General features: G+C 46.4%; 1 protein-coding gene across 1 annotated transcript in view; it reads left to right on the top strand.

The window, feature by feature from the left end:
• The window catches only part of LOC119379389 (protein slit), a 480,803-nt gene that overhangs the window by 408,325 nt on the left and 50,705 nt on the right, over nucleotides 1-21,773 (top strand). The window contains exons 21-22 of the mRNA XM_037648708.2: nucleotides 13,165-13,236; nucleotides 13,310-13,473. Coding sequence (XP_037504636.1) covers nucleotides 13,165-13,236; nucleotides 13,310-13,473 — 236 coding nt within the window. The remainder of the gene's footprint in view (nucleotides 1-13,164; nucleotides 13,237-13,309; nucleotides 13,474-21,773) is intronic.

Raw genomic sequence — 21,773 nt, 5'->3', positions numbered from 1 at the left:
GTGAATTTTTATTTCTTGACATTAGGAAACAACACAAAACGCAGCTGATGGTGCGTAGTACAGGCATTAGATACAGTAAAGAAATGATCGGCATTAGGCTTTTGAAAATAGTAAATTTTAAGTTCGAAGCGGATTCGAAGCAAATAGTGATTTGGTCGAACAATTTCAAAGCGAATTCGAATAGTATATATCACATATTATAAAGAAAAATGAGCACATTTGTCATGACCCAACTAACCAGCACAATATTATTTTTAAAGTGAAACAATGAAAGCATGTGCAAATGTCATTATTTTTGGTTCAAAGGATGTGGAAGGAACTTTGAATAGTAGCAGGATTTGACTTTTGCTGGAATGCAAGTGATAGCCTGCAAAATAAGTTACGTTTTAAAATTTACTATACTTATAGCATATAATCAGCAATAACAACCTTTTAAACTTAAAAAAAAATATGAATCGATGTGAGAGTAATATGTTCATTTAACCTTGAAGTGGGGCTTCGCGGCAGTGCAAATTTTTTCTGGAAGATGTTTTCATGGCATAGCACTCCTTCGCTGTAGTGAAACAACCTTTACAGGGAGGTACATGCGGACTAATATACACCTATTCGTTCATTTCGAATACTTCAAAATTTTCGGTAATTTAAATTCGAATTGAATTGAATTCGAATACTGTAAATTTGTTCGAATATTCCATGTGCTCGAATATTCGCACAAGCCTAATCGACATATATGCCACTGGTCTGACTCAATGGGGATCTAAATATCATCATCATCATGACAACAGTATATTGCGTTTACATTGATGTTTCAACGTGCGCGTAATTTTAAGTAGTTGTAGGTTCGATAAAACGTACATTTGGGATAGTTGGTCTTGGATAACAGGTGAACCACAATGCAATTTCAACAGCGGGCGGACAGAGAAACGACAAATAACGGAGAGAGAGTCCCACACTGTATGCTGTTTGTGTGTTCTTGCCTTGTGAAAATAGTGTTGCGGTCCACCTTTCATGATTGGACGTTAAAGTTCACAGTGGAGAAGTATGCAGCGCACTGATGCTACTTTGTATCCCCTAGAGAAAGAGAGTTTCTATTTATTTATTTATTTATTTCCCCCTTTCTCATCCACACTAGTAGTGCTTTCCTGCGACATCCCTACTGGCTCAACTGTTCTTTTTACGCCTTCTGAAACCGCTGTCCGCTGCAAGTGCTTCCGGATTCATTTCGCCGTTCTCATTATTCACGACAGATCAAGTGCTATTTATGTTTCTAATCCATTTCCCTCTCCTTCCAAATTACTGTGTGGAGAGGGGCTAGGCCTTGCCGATGTCATTGATCCCTTGTGTGCACATGTTGTTCCTGATCACTCGACTCCACTTCATATTGACACCGTTGATTGCTCCGCGTTACCCTCTTAGCCATCATTCACCGATCCACTATCTCGATGCATCGACAGCAACATTATGGCCCAGCAGCGTGCCAACATCATCACCCTCCTCGAGCACGCACAAGCTTTGACCACCAGCAACCAACTTTGGGCCATGCTTCAACTGTATGTCACCAAATAGACACTGGCATCCACGCTCCTTAACGTCAGTGTCTGTATCATGTGTTGCATCTGAGCATCGTATCATCGCAAAACAAGTTGACGACATGCTGAAGCGCGGCATTATTGAGCCCTCTAACAGCCCATGGGCCTCCCTGGTTGTTCTAGTAGAGAAAAAGGATGGCTCAATAAGATTTTGCGTCGACTACTGCCGATTGAAGAAGATCACACGCTAGATGTTTACGCATAGGCGATGCCCTCGACTGCTTACAAGGAGCCGAGTTCTTCTCATCACTAGACCTGCGCTCCGGTTATTGGCAGGTTCCGATGGCTGAGGCTGATCGCCCAAAAACTTCATTACCCCTGATGGTTAATACGAATTTAACATCATGCCATTTGGGCTATGCAATGCGCCTGCGACTTTCGAGCGCATGATCGACAACATCCTCTGTGGCCTGAAACGGCAGACCTGCCTGTGCTATTTAGACGACATTGTAATATTTTCAAGAGACTTTTCAACACATCTTCAGTGCCTCGAAGCAGTGCTCAGTTGCCTCAGCTCTGCCGGTCTACAGCTCAACTTAAAGAAGTGCTGCTTCGGCGCTCGACAACTCCTAGTTTTGGGCCATGTCGTCTCTAGAGATGGTGTTCTTCTGGATCTGACGAAACTTCGTGCCATTGCCGAGTTCCCTAAGCCAAAGACGATGAAAGAACTTCGTAGCTTCCTCGGCCTATGTTTCTATTTTTGTCATTTTATCCGCAACTTTTCCTTTATCATATCGCCCTTGACTGAACTTCTTCGCTGCAACCGCAACCTTTTGGGATGGCCATCGGCATGTGATGATGCATTCGCTGCACTCCATCAACTTCTTACATCACCTCCAGTCCTGCGACATTTCGATCCACTTGTCACGACAGAAATCCACACGGATGCCAACGGTATCGGTCTCGGTGCTGTGCTCGCCCAGCATAAACCTGGATTTGATGAGTACGTCGTCTCCTTTGCCAGCCGTGCGCTCACAAAAGCGGAAGCCAACTATTCAGTTACAGAAAAAGAGTGTCTAGCCATTATTTGGGCAACAGGCAAATTCCGACCCTATCTTTACGGACGCCCATTTAGCGTGGTTACAGAACACCATACATTATGTTGGCTTTCCTCTTTAAAAGATCCCTCTGGCCGGCTCGCCCGTTGGGCACTCCGGCTCCAGGAGTACAACATTCACGTCATTTACCGATCTGGACGAAGACATTTTGACGCAGATGCTCTGTCCCGATCGCCCCTACCGTCTAGTGATGAGTCTCCATGCCTACACACGTGTCTGCACTTTGTGTCAGCGACATGCTTCTGGAACAACAGAAAGATCCCTGGGTTGCTTCACTTCTGAACTTGTTGTGTTGGCCTCCCTGGCAACATATCCCTAGAGGTATGCACCGTCATATACAGCACTTCGTTATCCGGGATGGTTTGCTATACCGACAAAATTATCTCTCCGAAGGACACCGATGGCTCCTGGTTATTCCCAGACATCTCTGCTCGGATATATGTGCCTCCTTTCACGCCAACCCACATTGCGCGCATGCTGGAGTGTTAAAAACTTACACCCGCCTGTCCCACCGCCACTACTGGCGTGGAATGTATGGCCTCATTCACCGCTACATCCGTTCCTGTGTCGCTTGCCAGCGCCGGAAGGATCCAACTTCTCATTCTCCAGCTCCACTCCAGCCCTTACCTTGTCCTGCCAGACCCTTCAACCGTGTTGATATAGATCTCTATGGACCTCTTCCATTCACACCTGACGGAAATCACTGGATAATCGTCGCCATCGATCACCTTACACGGTACGCAGAAACTTCACCCATGCCATCTGCATCGTCAAGTGACGTCGGTTCTTTCATATTACGTCGCATCATTCTACGACATGGTGCACAGCGTGAGCTGCTCAGCGACCAAGGACGCATGTTTTTGTTGGACGCAGTCGAATCGCTTCTAAAGGAAATGCCATGTCATTCATCGGACCACCACCACATACCATCCTCAAACAAACGGCATGACAGAACGATTCAACCAAACATTTGGGGATATGCTGTCAACGTACTTCGCTTCCGACCACTCCAACTGGGATCGTGTTCTCACTTTTGTGACGTATGCGCATAATACTGTTGTACAGACAACCAATGGATTCTCTCCATACTTCCTCCTTTATGGACGCGAGCCCTCCAGCATGCTAGACACCATCCTCCCTTACCGCCCTGATGTTGCTGAGGCGACGATGGTGTCACAAGCTGCTAAATACGCAGAAGATTGTCGCCAGATTGCCCGCTCCCTCACTACTGCTGATCGGCAATGCCAGAAACACCATCGCGACAGCTCGAAGCCTCCGGCATTCTATGCCCCTGATGAACATGTTGGCTTTAGATCCCTTCAACTAGCCCTGGTCCATCAACGAAACTTCTATTCCAGTATCACAGCCCTTCCCGTGTGGCAAAACAAACATCACCTGTGAATTACATAGTGGAGCCACTTGCGCAGTCCTCTGATCAACGACACCGTGGACGTGAGACTGTGCTCATAGACCGCCTAAAACTGTATTATGACCCCTCTTTCGGCTCCTGCCCCTAATTCACCAGGATGGCTCTTTTCCGGAGGGGAAGAAAATGTAGTGAAGAAGATGAGTGCTACTCGGAAAGGGGTACCACTCACGTGGAAAAGAAGACGACGTTTGATTGGCTCGGCTCTTAGGCTGGTTTCACCATTACCATGTAACTAGTCATGACTGTTCATTTGCTTTATAAACAACTGCTGCTTCTAAACGCCTTGTTTTAATTAATAATTAATTTATTTTATTCCCAGTTTCACAGGGGGTAGGGCTTACAACTGACAAATACATATGTAACACCTGTAATGGGGTTTATTGGACAAGCCTAATAAACAGGCGGTAGAACACAGGGCGAAGAAGATAGTGGTGTTCGAACGCAGATCTCGTGGGTGCCTCCGCTCGTGATCATGATCGTTGAGCCCCCTGTCGTTATGTTCGTTCCTTCATTATAATTGCCCCCGTCGAGAAAGATGAAGCCACCCTCACGATCTAACAGGTGGAAACAAGCGGGTCGAAGTACGGCTTCAAGCGATCTACGTGAACAATATCATGACCACGCTGACGACGGTCGCCGAGCTGCGTAAACGGTTCAATGGCGTGAATGACAGGTGATGTGCGCTCGACTACGCGGTAGGGACCATGGTAATTTGAAAGTAGTTTGGTAGACAAACCAGGTGCGCAGGATGGTACATGCAGCCATACAAGTGTTCCAGGTGCGAACGTTGCGGCAGGTGGGTGGTCGTCATCGCGGGCCTCTTTCTGGCGTTGTTGGTTTGTTGTAGTAAGATGCTCGGCTAGTTGGCGGCATTCTTCAGCGTGACGGGTGGCTTCTGACACGGTCGTGCACTCGGATGCATCTGGTGCGTATGGCAGCAAAGTGTGTGCGTCGGCTGGCGACCGTACAGAAGGAAGAATGGGGAAAATCCGGTTGTGACTTGCGTAGTGGTGTTATAAGCGTAGGTCACAAATGGAAGAACCAGGTCCCGGTTTGTTTGGTAAGATGCAACATGCGTCGCGAGCATGTCGCCCAGGGTCCGATTAAACCGCTCAGTCAGACCGTTCGTCTGAGGGTGGTAGGCAGTACTCGTCCGGTGTACAATATGGCACTGGTGGAGAAGTGCTTGAATTACATCGGAGAGAAATACACGGCCACGGTCACTGAGGAGTTCGCGAGGAGGACCACGACGGAGCACAAACCGATTGAGGATGAATGATGCGACGTCCTGAGTGGTGGCCGTGGGAAGAGCAGCGATTTCGGCGTACCGTGTAAGGTGGTCCACAGCAACGATTGCCCATCGGTTACCTGCCGTGGTCAATGGCAATGGTCCATAAAGGTCAATTCCGACGCGGTCGAATGGGCGGTCTGGGCACGGAAGCGGCTGTAGTGAACCTGCAGCGGCATGCGATGGTTGTTTCCATCGCTGACACCCGTGGCAGCCACGAATGAACTGACGAACATGGGTAAACAGCCAGTAATACCGTTTCCGTAAGCGCTCATAAGTCTTGAAGACACCGGCGTGAGCACATTGTGGGTCGGAGTGAAAGGACGCACAGATTGTTGAGCGCAGCGTTCGGGGAATAACGAGCAGCCACTTCCTGCCATCTGGGGAATAGTTGCGCTGGTACAAGAGGCCGTCTCGAATGCTGAAGTGTGAAGCCTGGCGTCGCAGTGCTCGAGTGGTTGGAAGTGTGGGTGCCTCAGATAACACGTCAAGAAGCGAAGCTGTCCATGGATCGTTACGCTGTGCAGAGGAGACGGTGTCGACGTCAAGATCTGACACCGTGTGGTCTATAGAGGATATGGATGCAGTCTGAGTGGATAGCGGTGACCGCGAGAGCGCATCAGCATCGGCGTGCTTGCGGCCGGAACGGTATACGACGCGGATGTCATACTCTTAAAGTCGGAGAGCCCAAAGAACAAGGCGACCTGACAGATCCTTCAGCGAAGACAACCAACATAATGCATGGTGGTCGTAATCACATCAAACGTGCGGCCATATAGGTATGGGCGGAACTTGACAAGTGCCCAAATTATGGTCAAGCATTCTTTTTCAGTAACGCTGTAGTTTGATTCAGCCTTGGTGAGCGTTCTGCTGGCATATGCGACGACATACTCAGGGAACCCAGGCTTTCGTTGCACGAGAACTGCACCGAGGCCGACACCGCTGGCGTCTGTGGCGAAGAGTAGAGAATGCTCTATCACACTCGGACGACCAAGACGAGACATCGGTGGCGCTGCTTAAAAGTTGGGTCAAAGGCGCAATTATAGAGGCGAAGTTGCGCATAAACCGCCGAAAGTAGGAGCATAATCCTATGAAGCTCCGTAACTGCTTTACAGCTGTCGGTTTGGGGAAGTCGGCGACAGCGCGTAATTTAGCCAGGTCGGGAAGTATGCCGTCCTTGGATACGATGTGGCCGAGAATCGTGAGTTTCCGCGCAGCGAAGCGGCATTTCTTGAGGTTCAGTTGGAGCTGAGCATTCTTCAGGCATGTCAGACATGTTTCAGGCGTACAAGATGTGTTGTGAAGTCTGGCGCAAAAACAACAATATCATCGAGGTAGCAGAGACATATGTTCCATTTCAAACCCCGCAGAACCGAATCCATCATGTGCTCGAAGGTGGCCGGCGCATTGCAGAGGCCGAAGGGCATGACATTAAATTCATATAAACCGTCAGGTGTGACGAAGGCTGTCTTTGGAAGATCGGCATCCGCTAAGGGCACTGAACGCAAATCTAACGATGAAAAAAACTCGGCACCTTGTAAACAATCAAGGGCGTCGTCAATCCTGGGCAAAGGGTACACATCTTTCCGAGTGACCTTGTTTAAGCACCGGTAATCCATGCAGAAGCGAATCGAACCATCCTTCTTTTTAACTAGAACTACAGGTAATGCCCACGGACTTTGTGAAGGTCGAATAACGTCGCATTTAAGCATATCATCAACCAGTTCGGTAATAACTTGTTGTTCGGCGGTGGAAACACGGTATGGTCGCTGTCACACTGGCGCGTTGGAGCCTGTGTCAATGTAGTGAAGAATTGTAGACGTTCGTCCCAGGGCAGGTTGAGCAACGTCGAAAGATTCGCAGAACTGGTACAGCAACTAGAGAAGATCAGAGCATTCAGATGGCGACAGTCCGTCTGCGATCGACGAATTGAATAGGTCGGAAGGTGGTACAACAGAAGGGTTGAGGACACCGATAGCCTTGAGGTCGATGCCAGATGAATCTTCCTGCATGGTAAAAATTTGTCCTTTGTCAATGGCCTGCATGCGTCCAAGAGATTCACCTTTAAACAGTTGGATGGGATACGGAAAGGGATTGGTGACGCAGAGAACGCTATTTCCTTGATAAATGGAAAGGGTCGAATAAGGCAGAAGAAGTGTTTTCTGACTGAGCAAGAGGCTTGATGGCTCAAAGAAGGCAGCTTCACCACGAATGCCGGCGCAGAACACGGGTAGCAGAAGAGCTGCTGTCGGGGGAATTTCAGTGTCTTCTTTCACGACTAGTTTGTGTGCGGCATGCTGAGTGTGGTTGTAGGGCTGGTCGTAGAATGGGAAGAGTTCAAGTTCAGACCTGGCACAATTGATAACAGCATGATGACGCGATAAGAAATTCCAGCCAAGTATGATGTCGTGCGAGCAGGATGAAAGGACGATAAACTCAACAATGTAGTGGTCCTTCGCGATGATCAGTTGGGCGGTGCAGGCGGCTATAGGCCGAACAGGTTCTCCATTCGCTGTTCGTAAGGACATCTTATCAAGAGGCGTGGTCACTTTTCGAAGCTTGCGGCAAAGTTTGGCATCTATAATGGAAACGGCAGCACCGGTATCGACACCGGCGACTGAGTCGAGGCTGGGGTAGCGATGGGAGCAGCTCACGTGGCGGACGGCTGAGCCGGAACTGAGGTATTCGGCACACAGTGGTACGGCGAGGGCTGGTGTAGCTGCTGCCGCTTTGCTGCCTCAGCGTAGGTAAGAGGCGCGGCGACAGGGTGCTGCGGAAAGGGCACCGGCATGGCCTCGGAAACCTGTTCTTGAAGTACATGTTGGAACACGGGAGCCAACGGGGTTGGGTGCCGCAGTGGCTGCTGCTGTGAGAGCTCTTGACGCTGAGCAAAGGGCAGGAGAGAAAGCTGACGAGCCACTTCCTCACGCACGAAGTCTTTCATTTGTGCCAGAAGGTAGGACTGGTCAGGCATGACGTCCAGCGCAGTGACTGGTTGGATCATCTGGGATGAACGTCACGTAAGAGCTCGTTGCCTCCTCAATTCGTCATAGCTCTGGCACAGAATTACAACTTCGGAAACAGTGCTAGGAGACTTCGCGAGGAGCATCTGGAACACATCGTCGTTGACACCCTTCATAATGTGCTGTATCTTGGCACTTTCGTTCATTGAGGCATCAACGCTCCTGCAGAGATCGATGATGTCCTCGATATAGGCGGTGAAAGTTTCACCTGGTTCCTGTGCCCGTGTGCGCAGACGTTGTTCGGCGCGTAACTTCCGCACGGCAGGGCGACCGAAAACGGCTGATATTGCCTCCTTGAAAGCGGCCCAGTTCTCGAACTCAGACTCGTGATTCGTGTACCATAGCTTCGCCACGTTGGCGAGGTAAAAGTTGACAGTGCTCAACTTCGCAGCGTCATCCCACCGGTTGGGTCCACTCACTTTTTCGTAGGACGACAGCCAGTCCTCGACGTCCTGGTCTTCTGTTCCCGCAAATATCGGGGGGTCTCACTGCTGAACCGCCCCGGGGCAGACAGCGGCTGCGAGAGGTGGCGTCTGTTGGGCAGCATGAGCTAGCATGGTCGACAGCAATGTGCGGGATCGGAGTTCCAGGGCGTAGGCGATGGGGTTACCCGGCACGATCCACCAAATGTAATGGGGTTTATTGGACAAGCCTAATAAACAGGCGGTAGAACACAGGGCGAAGAAGATGGTGGTGTTCGAACGCAGATCTCGTGGGTGCCTCCGCTCGCGATGATGATCGTTGAGCCCCCTGTCATTGTGTTCGTTCCTTCATTATACACCCGATAATGCTTTTACCGTACAAGATGATCCAACTATCCTTTGCCAACTGTATACTATCATTAGCCGCTCTCACCTGTACTGTAGAAACAAGAAATGCATTCGAAAACGGTATGAGAAACAATAACGATGACGCATATTTAAAATTGAACTCATTCTCATGAAGGCGTCTCGGAAAAAAAAAGGAAAACATTAGCAACTTTCGAGGATATTTCGCTAATTAACACCAAGCAGCGAAAAGCAGTGAAGTGTGCAAAGTGGTAAATCCACAATTAGAGAAATTAACTCTAAACTCAAACGTTGAATTCATAGTATTTCCTTCTAGACAGTCCTCTGCGATACTTTACAACATAGACTTTGACCACCTCCTGATATCGCTATAATTGTTGACAGGAGAGGAAATGTGCAAAATGCCACAAAAATAACCAGCAAGCATAATGTTCGCAGATGTGTCCACCACGGCATAAGAAAGTTTAAATGTTAAATATGTCAGAGATGAAAAGCATGCAGGATAACTGCGATTGAAGATGAGCCGACTACATCATGCACCAAAGGCTGAAATCCAAAAAAAAGTTTTATGATGATTCAAAGCGTCAAGCCGTACTCTATACTCAAACCTATCCAAGGGTGTTTCATTGTCCTGCTTAATTTGTTAAAGTAGAAAAGTGGCCTTTGGTGAATATTTACCTGTTGGGTCTGCAAATGGCGTAGAGAATATCCCCCATGCTTTCTTATTATTATGCTAACCATCAATGCAGGGGTAAATAATGCTGTAATTACCCTGTATAAGACATCGAGCTTTAGAAATGGTGAAATAAAAGGAAGATCCAACTGGTAGAAAATATATATTGTAGAAAATGGCTGAACTCGTAAATCTAATGCACAGGCTACTTGACTGAAAGCTCTCATGATATAGGCCAGCAAATAGTTTTTTTATTCACGTGACTTGAAGAGCATTCTGTCGCTAAGAGAGACGTGGGCAGTGGCGACCGAGGTGCCGCTGCCAGCCGAATAAGTTTAATAAAACATTCCTTTATTTTTCTCTTGCATTTAGAACAGTACTGCGGAGCATGGGAGCGGGTATTTAACAGTAGACGCAAGAGCTCTAGAAGAGTGCACTCTAGGTACTCAAATTTGCAGTAATGCAACCTTTGTTCGAAAAGTTCCGAGACTGAGTCCATTAAAAAAAATGCGTTTAACATTGAAATCATTTGTGCAGCACCCCTTCGAAATAGTCTCCCTTGCAGTCTATACACAGCTTCCAACGCTTCTTGAGGTCTTGGAAACAGTTGGAAAAGGCTTCTTTTGGCAGGGCTGTCAGCTCCTTTGTCGTGGCGTCTTGAATGGCCTCCACGCTCCCCATCCAGCGACCTTTTCAGGGCTCTCTTCACATGAGGAAACAGGAAAAAATCGCATGGGGAGAGGTCAGGCGAGTATGGCGTATGGGGAAGTACAGTAATGCTGTGCTTGGCGAGAAATTTTGTCACGCTGAGAGCAGTGTGGAGCCTTGCGTTATCGTGGAGAAGGCTCCATTGTCCAGATGCCTATAAGTCAGGACGACGGTGTCGCAGTGCATCATGCATGTGTTGGAGCAGACTGATATAAAACTGCTGACTCACCTGTCTGCCCTTGTGGGATGAACTCGTGATGTATGATGCCTCTGGCATCGAAAAAAACTATCAGCATCGTCTTTGTTTTGGTCTTCTGTCACCTCACCTTTCTCAACACCGGAGTGCTTGTGGACCACCATTCGACACTCCCCTCTTCGTTTGAGGATCATGTTGAAAACACCATGTTTCGTCTTCAGCAATGATGCTGTTGACGAATGCAGCATCCTTCTCTGCCTTGGAGAGCAAATCAGCACTCACTGATGCCCACGTGCCCTTAATGTAATGGGGCAGTCTTGCTGTACGATCTCCCTGATCCGAGCCACGTTGTTTTCATTCCGAGAGGTTGCAGGGCGCCCCTGCCTTGTGTAGTCTTCCACCAACGTTCTCCCCGAAACTAATTTCTTGTGCCACTCGAAAACTCGCACCCGCGATGATGTCTCGTTGCCGTAAGCGTCACGAAGGAGCTCGTACGTCTATGTGGCTGTCTTGCCAAGCTTCACGCAGAATTTTATGTTTACACGCTATTTGAAGTGTCTCCACATCCACTCACAGTAGAATGCGCAGACAACGTACTTTTCTGCATGTAGTACCATCTAGCAGCTGCCACAGCAATTAACGTAAATAGCTCATGTTAGCCCGAAAAGATGGCGCTACACATACGCACCAAGATTTCTTTTGGGGAATCATTTCTAGAGAAGCAAATAAATCAGTCTCGAAATTTTACGGACAAAGGTTGTATATGTATTTCTGTTCGAGATAATATGTGCCTCCACAGTGCAATGTATTTTACATGAACCTGTTAACTAGAACAGTGATATATTTCATGACAAGCACTACAAGTGTTGAGGGCATGCTATGAGCACCTGGTGCTTTGACATTCCTTAAGTTTTAACATTTCACATAACAATTATAAATAAGAAACTAATTATTAAAGACTATATAATTGCTGTTACCATTGCTCTACAGCATCTGCCTAAGTCATTCGGGTTTGCTCAGTAGTAAAAAATTAGCATTAATGCGTGATCTCCTGCATTAAAGTTGAACTGCCTCAAATTTCTGAAGAGCATGTGTCACTAGTGCCAAAGGTGTATCTTGTATCTTAAAATACACGATACTTTGTATGCTCTATCAGAAATACAGATACTGACACCCCACCAGCCAAAGGTATCATGATACAGATACAAGATACCCAAAGAGTATCTAAGATACATGTATCTTTGATACTATACTGCCCAGCCCTGGTGTGCCATGCCCTGTCTGTACACCATACTTTCATGCCCAAATCCTTCACTCATTGCATTCATGCACCAGGGCTTGGGAGTGACAATAAACTTTTGCTGCTTCTTGTTGAAAAAGCACTGACACAGAAATTTTGCATCTTGTTTTTTCTGTTACAATAGGTAACTAACGACCCACTTGTAACGGCTGAAAAGCTTGTTTGCTCTAGCACACGATGGTTAATTATTTGGAGACAGTTTTATAGCATCCAGTTGCAGTTTCGGTTTCAGAGAGCGCCGAGTGAGACGGGACCCAGAGTGGTTTTCGTGTCAACATAGCTGGCTACGTGAGCACACAAAACCGCATGCACATGAGTACCACGTTGACAACTCTTTTCAACGAAGGCTTCCTGTGTGCTGCTGTAATTCCCTCTGAGGTGTTGTAAATATGCGTGACCCCTCAAAAATGCACTGTCGCGGCAAGGACATCAGCCTTTGTGCTCCCCATGCAAGTCTGCACCCTCGTTCCGTTGAAAAGGTCTGCTAGGAGAGAGCGCTCCCAAGCATCGTAGCAGCCAACACAAACTCGTGACGCAGGAAGCTATCGGTTGTTTACACGAAAACCAAAGGCACGTTTAGCATGCAGTGGCACGACACCCACTTTAAAATTGATTTTAAATATGTTCTAGGCCATATTATCCATTGATATTTCGTACATGATGCGCGTGTGTCCACACTAATCTACCCACAACTTATCTCGCCTTCAAAATTTTGTGTCAGTACTCCTTAAGCTCTGTGAAGGCCGTGTGCCAGTTTTTTTAATTTGTGGAAAGTAAGAGTAAACAATTTTACTAGGAAAAAAGAGGCAAATAGGGATGTGGCTGCAGGCATTATAAACTGCACTGCTTTGAATAAATATTGGGCAATTTTATTTATCATGCTTACCTTAAAAACAGTGCGTACGTAGCCAATTGTGCAAAGCTAGACACACCTCATGTGTACCCCTGCACTTCTCCCTAGGCTAATATGAGGCGGAGCATTGTGCACTTTTAATATACAGTGCTGGAAATGTGTGTGTCTCTAATGGTGGTGCCTGGTTAGAATTGTGCAGCTGAAGTGTGAGCGGCACCTTGATGCAGAGTGGTTTTGCCGGTGCATTTTGTAACTGCAGGTCACTGTACGATAACAAGATCCGGTGCCTTGGGCAGGGCTCCTTCGAGCGCATGTCATCCCTGGCAACCTTGTGAGTAATGTGCTGCCCACTTCACCTCTGTTTCTGCTGCTCTCAGTAAGGATGGGCACCCTTCTTTCTACAGGAATTTGCTGGGGAACCCACTGCACTGTAGCTGCCACCTACGCTGGCTCTCTGAGTGGCTGCGGCGCAGCAACACAGTCACTGGAAGCCCACGTTGCCACTCACCAGCACGTCTCAAGGACTTGCCATTGCAAGATATCGAGCCTAAGCAGCTTGTATGCTCAGGTGAGTTGACTACAGTGACAAACATTTCAAGAACCTGCGAGCTTGAGCTACACTTTCAGTTTCCCTGGTGGAAAAATTTTTCAGTTCCAGTTGGTTTGCTGAACCAGGAATTTTTCCCAGCTGGGTAAAAATTTTCCAGTTCAATAATCTAGCTGGAACTGGAAAATTTTCTCAGCTGGAAAGTATGCTATTTCCTGCTGGAAATTATTTCACAGTCAATAAATAGGCTGCAGAGCTTGATAATGCAAATATATAGTGGTATTATTGCGATAGCAATTATATGGACAGTCTCGGCTGGTCTTTGCCGTCACCGTCGCCGCCGTCATGCATTGTATATGTATAAGTATGTGTATATATATATATGGGAACATGGGAGAGGCCTTTGCCCTGCAGTGGGCGTAGACAGGCTGATGATGATGATGATGATGATGTATATATATATATATATATATATATATATATATATATATATATATATATATATATATATATATATATATATATATATATATGAAAAGCCACAACGAAAAATAATTCAGAAATACTTTCTGACGCGCGGAATCGAATGGCCGACCTCTCGCTCCGCAGCCCGCGGCGTTAGACAGATAGGCCACGAAGAGTACCATCTTTCAGCATGCTAACGGCGAGCTATTTATATACACCATTTACTTCAGCGTGCTTTCTTACTCACCAGCGAGATGGCGCGAAATGTGCAAGGAGCGTGCTTTAAAGTAGGGGTGTGCGAATATTCGAAATTTCGTATATTTTTCGAATAGTGTTTGCTCTTCGATTCGATTCGCACTGGAATTTTACTATTCGAACTATTCGAACTTTCCAAAAACAAATACAGTCAGCGTCCAACTAAAAGTGCCTCCTTCAGATTTTCAATATGCTTCACCTCATTACACTCTCGTATTGCGGCAAAGCTGCCTTTCAAGCTCCATTACGGTCGAACTTTGCCAAGACACAGTCAACGTCCGATTGGAAGTGGTCCTTAGATTTTTCAATATGCTTCACCTCATCACACTCCGGTATTGCGGCAAAGCTGCCTTTCAAACTCTGCTACGGTCGCAAATGTACTTACTCAAGAAAACGCTGGTTTCAACATGGAGATGAAAAATGTGGCAGAGGTGGGGGCTCAATTAATGCTGTTTTGGACAAGAAAGTTGGGCAGGAAGTCCGAAAAATCGGACGCCAAAGCTTTTTAGCATCCAAAATTTCAGATGTTATTACAGTGGAACCTCGTTAATGCGTACCTGCCGGGAACGCCGCGTAACTACGCACTAAACGGTAGTACGCATTAACCACCAAGTAAAGATTTGTATCTCCTCGCGTACGCTATCGCCGCCAGCAAAGAAATAAATACAGTGCCACAGCAAATATTGCCTAAAGTACCCATTGCAAAGCCTTTTCTTTCTTTTTGCCAAAGTGGACAAAAGATTCTGGTACTCTCGCACGACCGTCCGATAGTTCCGATAGCGCGCGGTGGCGACGCCAAGCAGCATTTCGGAACTATTACAGGGTCCGGTATACGCAGTGACCAACAAACGGCAGAACGGACAGTGTCAGCTTTCCGCGATATATGTGCATGCGTCTGTACCGCTGTCTGCTCATAAACGAAAACTGACGCAGTTCCAGTGAAACGCGGTACGGCTGCGTGGAGCCGATCGTCTCCTGCTAGTTGCGTGCAGCGCGTCGCCTTCTCGGCTCACGCCGTCACTTCCAGGCCGCTTGCTGTACCGCACGCGCGCATTTGTCGTGGGAGTGTTCTTCGTACCCACTTCGCTCCAGACCGTGCACAGATGCGGCGAGTAGCTTGTAACACGGCGATGACGAACTTCCTGCAAGCGATGCGCACTCCGCGACGCTGTAGCGGTCCTGGCAGCGGACGGCAGCGCGTTTGGGTGGTCGCCCAATAAAAGCGTGCAGTATGGTTACAACAGCGCTACGCTTGCTGTATACGTGTGCGTTTAACGTGATAGCGTCAATGCAAAGAGGTTTCTCGTCGCCCGCGACCAACAACGTTCAACTCCGCAACAGCGAGCTGCTTTCTTTTCTACAAAGCGGCGCGCGCTTGAACACGGCCCCGCGCAACGAGGCGGCAGCGATCGGCGGCCCAGCGCGTTCAGGCTGTCGCCTATTAAAAGCGTGCAGTAGGCTGTGCTGCGCCGCACGCGTGCCCGAGCAGATACCTGAAGATACTTATTGTGATAAGGTTGTCGGCGATAAGTCATGCTGGCGCGTTCGTCGGTGGCCGCCGCCTCACCTTCGTTCTTTCCCGTTTGCCCGCAAAGGCATCGCCGCAATAGCGCGGAAGTCGGAATCAGTGATCGACCGATCTACGCACTTCTCGAAAAGACTGAAAACCTTTGGCGGCACATTGCGGCGTCGGGAAGTTCAGCGGCGCAGTAAAATTTTATGGCACAAAACGTTATCGCGGTACGCAGGGTACGCACTAACCGGTAGGCGTAGGACGAAGTACTACGGCTTAAGCGGTCAGCGAATGCATTGGGCTCTATGAGACTCGGTCGGGGATTCGTCGCAACTACGTTTTAACCGTTAGTACGCTTAAAGCGGGTACGTATTAACGAGGTTTGACTGTATATATCGATGTCTACGAGGCAGATTTGGAACTCCGGACTTGAAGGGAGCACACCCTTGTCCGCCACATCAGTTGGGCTTCCACAGAAGTTGAAAGAGGAGGAGAGGCTGAGGAAATGGCATCTTTGCCTGTCACGTGTAAAGTGTTGTCGGCAGCACTTTGGTTGCACCATATCATGTACATAAATACAATTCGGCCTCTACATTGCACTTCATCCTAGCGAAAAGAAACACTTTCCTGTTGCTATCTTATAAGAATATGCTTAGGAATCCTCTCCAACCTTTTTTCGGCAATTTCGCTTCGAAGTATTCGAAAAATATTCTAGAAATATTCGAGAAATATTAGAAAAATATTCGATTCGATTCACACTCACACTTCAATATTCGAATTCGCTTCGCACCTAAAATTTTGCTATTCGCACAGCTCTACTTTAAAGGTCATCGCCCCGCACATAGCGTTGCGCGCGCGCGCCTCGGTGCACTTCGCCCTACGAGGCGTACTCGCCTATGTGCACCTCGTGGAGGGAGCAGGGGGTTTGTATGTCTTATGCTTTCACCGCGATGTCCATGCTGAAATTACAGAGCGTACAAAGGTCACTTTGCTGGCTGCGCCGCGTTTGCGAAACGAGCACACTGTTCAAACAGAAATAAGTAACAACTGTGACACTTGATAGTTCGCGCTCACCCTGTGTGTGTTCTTTTCGTGCATCCTTTGCGCTTGAGCGACACGCTGGGAATTCCGAGCTGCTTTCCATTCTTCGCATTATAATCCAATTTGTTGCTATCGCATTCATTACTTCGCCGTTGCAGCGAAACTGTGACTTTTACAGCGAAAGCTGTTATGAGATCATTTCACCGGCCGTTTTTGGTGCCGTATTTGTCCGCCGCCGCCGCCGCCGGTGTCCGTAACCAGTATCGCTCGAAATAAGAAAAAAAACTAAATAAGAAAAAAATTCCAGGATGGAACGAGGTTCGAACCTGGGCCCTCTGCGTGGGAGCCCAGTATTCAACCTCTGAGCCATGCCGGTGCTTGAAACTGCTTTGCAAAAAGGTCCTATACAGGCTTCATGTCGGGAAGGAACCACATTAGCATATGCAATATAGCGTGGTAAAAGAGTAGAATAAGCACCAAGCGTCGCACAACGCGAATTCTGTAACCAGGCGTCACACAATGCGAATTGCGCAACAAGTAGGTTGTTGAATGCTTCCAACCCATTACAAAGGGCTCTGCCATAATTCTTCATCGTCATCATGCACAGCATCAACAAAGTGCACATAATGCCTTACATGCGTTTAGCAGGTACCACGGCTGTCTGTAGAATGACGAAAAATGGCACAGTGCCTACTGCCCTACTTCTCAAAAATTACAATGATTTATAGCGTAGTGGGTTCCTCGCAAGTGCACTTCTGTTGGTTGCCAAGGAAGCCCATAAGGCTCCCATGATCCATTTCCTCAGGGTCTCAATAAAGTCAATTCTCTCTCTCTCTCGCTCTACGTTTCTCCGGTTAACGTATGTTATAAAGCGTGGTGGGACAGTTAAATAACGACCGGGCGTCACACAATATGCATTACGTAACTAGTGGGTCGTTTAAAGCTTCCAACCCATTACAAAGGGCGCAACCATGATTATTCATCATCATCAACCGCCGCATCAACAAACTGCACATAATCGCTTACATATGGTACCTCGCTTCTCCGCAGAACAACGAATAATGTCGTGGTGGGTGCTTCCCAACTTCCCAAAAATTACCCTTTGTGGCGTAGTGGGTACGTTGCTAATGTACCTGTATTAGTAGCCACAGGAGAGTTTATAACGGGCTCTAGAAATGCCGCTCTTCCAGCTTTCGCTGTGACTGTGCTGCGCTTTCCGCGCAGGCCTGGCGTTTTTTTCCACCACTGCCAGTGCAGACAATATTATTGTGATAGCAATTATAAGGACACTCCAAGTGAAGGTTTGTTAAAGGTGTTGCAACCAAGGTCCCATTGCCATAAAATCCGATCACACCCTAACCCTACATGTGGCACATTGTGGAAAAAGTGTCCAGTCCTTGTGTGTGTGTGTGGTGGGAGGAGGGCACGGATGCTGAGCACTCAGGCTTTGGTGGGAGGGCAGGCGAGCATGGCATCTCTCCTTTAGTCAGCCTGGCATGGACAGGTCAGTGTCATAAAAGGCAGTGCCCTTTGCACCGTGCAGGTTGTAAAAAGCAACGCATGTGTTCAATCTTGCGTGTTATCAGCAGCGATTCCAAGGGTAGAGTGAGCTGAGGGGGCTGGTAGCATTGTGCAACTGTCTTTGCTGGCATACCCAGATCGCCACATGCATAATTTTGTAGCTTGTGTTTGTCAAAAGATGCGAGATACAACAAAGTACGTTTTCTCCCTTCTGTTTGGGCTGTTCATCAAACCAGCGTTGGGAAAGCCAGTGTTTGCAGTCATCAAGAGAAATGTGTTTGTGTATGCAGACACCATGCTCATTAATGTAATTAGTGACCAAATGTTTACTGCAAAATATAGGGTTCATAAAACTACGAACCTATTTATAGCTGTTGGAGGCATTGCTATTGCTGTCAGTGCTTCACCTTTCGGGCGAAATAGTGACTTCTTACTGGTCATCTGTTCTGATTTCAACTTTCCTGAAAAAATAAATCAATGCTCGGTGGCAAATTTTCAGATATTATCTCATAAAAAATGCACGAACGAAGGCTATACATAAGACTAGACACTTGTCACATGATACTTGTCGTGTTGTCTACTCATATGCATTTTAACGCAATGGCATTAAAGAGCCCATGTTACAGAAATTCTAGTGTCGGTGTCGGCGGCGTTGTCTGTGAGCGAAAAATCGTGATGGATGCAAAGAATAAAAATCAGGGGTTTGAGCTGGAACTGAAGCCAGGCATTCTGCATGGCAGTCAGGTGTTCTACCACAGAGCCACGACAGGGCTTGAAACTGTTTCTGAGAAAAACCCTATACAGGCATCATGTAGGGTGAGGAGTCTCGTTGACAGATGTAATATTGCGTGGTATAAGTGTAGAATCGCACCTGGCGTCACACCATGTGCATTTTGCAATCAGGGGGTGGTTTAGAGGCCCACCCATTACAAAGCACTTAGTCATAATGATCATCATCAACAGCCACAGCATTAACAAAGTGTGTAGCTGTATAGGTGCATGTATTGCCTCATGGACACGTGGTGGGTACTTCTTCACTGCTTCACAGAATGATGAATTATGGCATAGTGGTTACTTTGCAGTTCTACTTGCAGTAGGCACCCTAGGAGAGTTTATAATGGCCAATGTCATGCGCACGGACTTTTGAGGTGTCCGCGGAGAAGCGAAGCGTGGCAAGCCAAATGAGAAGGCAACGCAAACAGGGCCCGATTACTCAAGTGTGCTCCAAATTTTTCTTTTGTGATGTTTCCTTGAAGAGAAGCCTGCAATAATGAGACTAAATGCCAAACCTCAATAGGTTTTAGTCTGCAGGCAGTGAAAGGCAGCGAGTCGGGGGGCCAAGCGTACATAACATACCTTACTCCGCTAATCCAATTACAAAAATGAGCTGTGCGTGTGATTACTTCCTCCCAGGGTCATTACTCCTCTAATACTCTATTTCAGAGACTGCGTATACTGCCATTTACAGACGTACACAACTACAAGATTTCCTGTTTAGTAAATAAAATATAATCAACACAAGCACGCCTCTGCCCCGTACCATTTTCACGTTTCCGTCGTTAAACACACGGCGCGCGAGCATTGGTAATCAACCTTTCTTTATGTTCAAATGTGTACGGTGAAAGACTAATCCAGTTTCCTGGTGCTAAGCTGTGGTATATTTTGCCTCTTGAAATAAAACTCGCAAGAAGTTTTGACATTACCTGCAAACGATACTTCGTTTCTAACCAGGCTTTTTCTTGAGTTTCTATTTATTCTTAAAAATTTTCCATGTATATTTAGTGTGTTCATAGGAATTATGTGTTCGTTGTTTTTTAGTATGGTTCTTACAATATGTATAATACTTATCGCTTATGTATGATACTTTCAGTATTGTTTATTTTTTCTGTACAAGACTGCAAATTCTTATAACCTTTTTTGTATTGGGTCCATCACTGGCCACTTAGGCTATGGGTCCAAATATTTGTGTACGCATTTCCCATATTATAGTGCAATAAAATTCCACTTTTGATTTTTTTTTTTTTTGAAACTGCATTCATGCATTTATATTCTCATTTTGCCTGCACAAAAGGTACAGCAGCACAATATAGACAAAAGAAGAGAGACATATGATATTGCATATCTTTATTGCTTTTTATGTTGTCCTGTCTTTTGATGTTTAATTATACACTAGTATTACCAACTATCCCAACAAGCTAATGTACAGAGACAAGCATGCAGTTTCCATACGTAAGAATAATGAATGGGCTCGCACTTTAGCTGCATCTTTACTTGTTGTGTTCTTAGTTATTGTTGTTAGTAGATTTAAGTGTTTCCTGAAGGCGAAGCCATAATCATACACTGGTTCATTTTATGCTATATATAGCAGCATTGCATTCCAGTGTTGCAACTTGTTTCTCATGCAAACCTGTACAGTAGTTTCTGTTGAGCAAGTAAGCATTATAAAGGTAAAAAGTAGAGCTGTGCGAATAGCAAAATTTTGGGTGCGAAGCGAATTCGAATATTGAAGTGTGAGTGCGAATTGAATCGAATATTTTTCGAATATTTCTCGAATATTTCTAGAATATTTTTCGAATACTTCGAACCAAAATTGCAGAAAAGAAAGTTAGAGAGGATTCCTAAGCATATTCTTATGAGATGGCAACATGAAAGTGTTTCTTTTCGCTAGGTTGATGAAGCACTGGCGGGGTCAAGAATGAGGCAATGTAGAGGCCGAATTGTATTTATGTACATGATTTGGTGCAACCAAAGTGTTGCCGACAACACTTTACACGTGATAGGCAAAGATGCCATTTTCTCAGCCTCTCCTCCTCTCTCAACTACTGTGGAAGCCCAACTGATGTGGCGGACAAGGGTGTGCTCCCTTCAAGTCCGGAGTTCCAAATCTGCCTCGTAGACGTCGATATACAAGAATAGTATATGAAATTTTGGATGCTAAAAAGCTTCGGCTTCCGATTTTTCGGACTTCCTGCCCAAATTTCTTGTCCAAAGCAGCATTAATTGAGCCCCCACCTCTGCCACATTTTTCATCTCCATGTTGAAACCAGCGTTTTCTTGAGTAAGTACCTTTGCGACCGTAGCAGAGCTTGAAAGGCAGCTTTGCTGCAATACCGGGTTGTGATGACGTGAAGCATATTGAAAAATCTAGGGACCACTTCCAATCGGACGTTGACTGTGTCTTGGCAAAGTTCGACCGTAACGGAGCTTGAAAGCCAGCTTTGCCGCAATACGAGAGCATATTGAGGTGAAGCATATTGACTATCTGAAGGGGTCACTTTCAATCAGACGTTGACTGTATTTGTTTTTGGGAAGTTCGAATAGTTAGAATAGTAAAATTCCAGTGCGAATCGAATAGCAAATGCTATTCGAAAAAATATTCCAAATTTCGAATATTCACACATCCCTATAAAAAGAAAGTGCACTTGTATCCATCTAATAAGTGCATGCCTGTATTTTCTGAAGATCACTAATAATAATAATAATAATAATAATAATAATAATAATAATAATAATAATAATAATAATA

The sequence above is a fragment of the Rhipicephalus sanguineus genome, chromosome 1, assembly GCF_013339695.2.
Source record: "Rhipicephalus sanguineus isolate Rsan-2018 chromosome 1, BIME_Rsan_1.4, whole genome shotgun sequence".
Lineage (NCBI taxonomy): Eukaryota > Metazoa > Arthropoda > Arachnida > Ixodida > Ixodidae > Rhipicephalus > Rhipicephalus sanguineus.
Note: the sequence above shows the minus strand (reverse complement) of the source record. Positions and strands in the feature narration are given on the sequence as shown.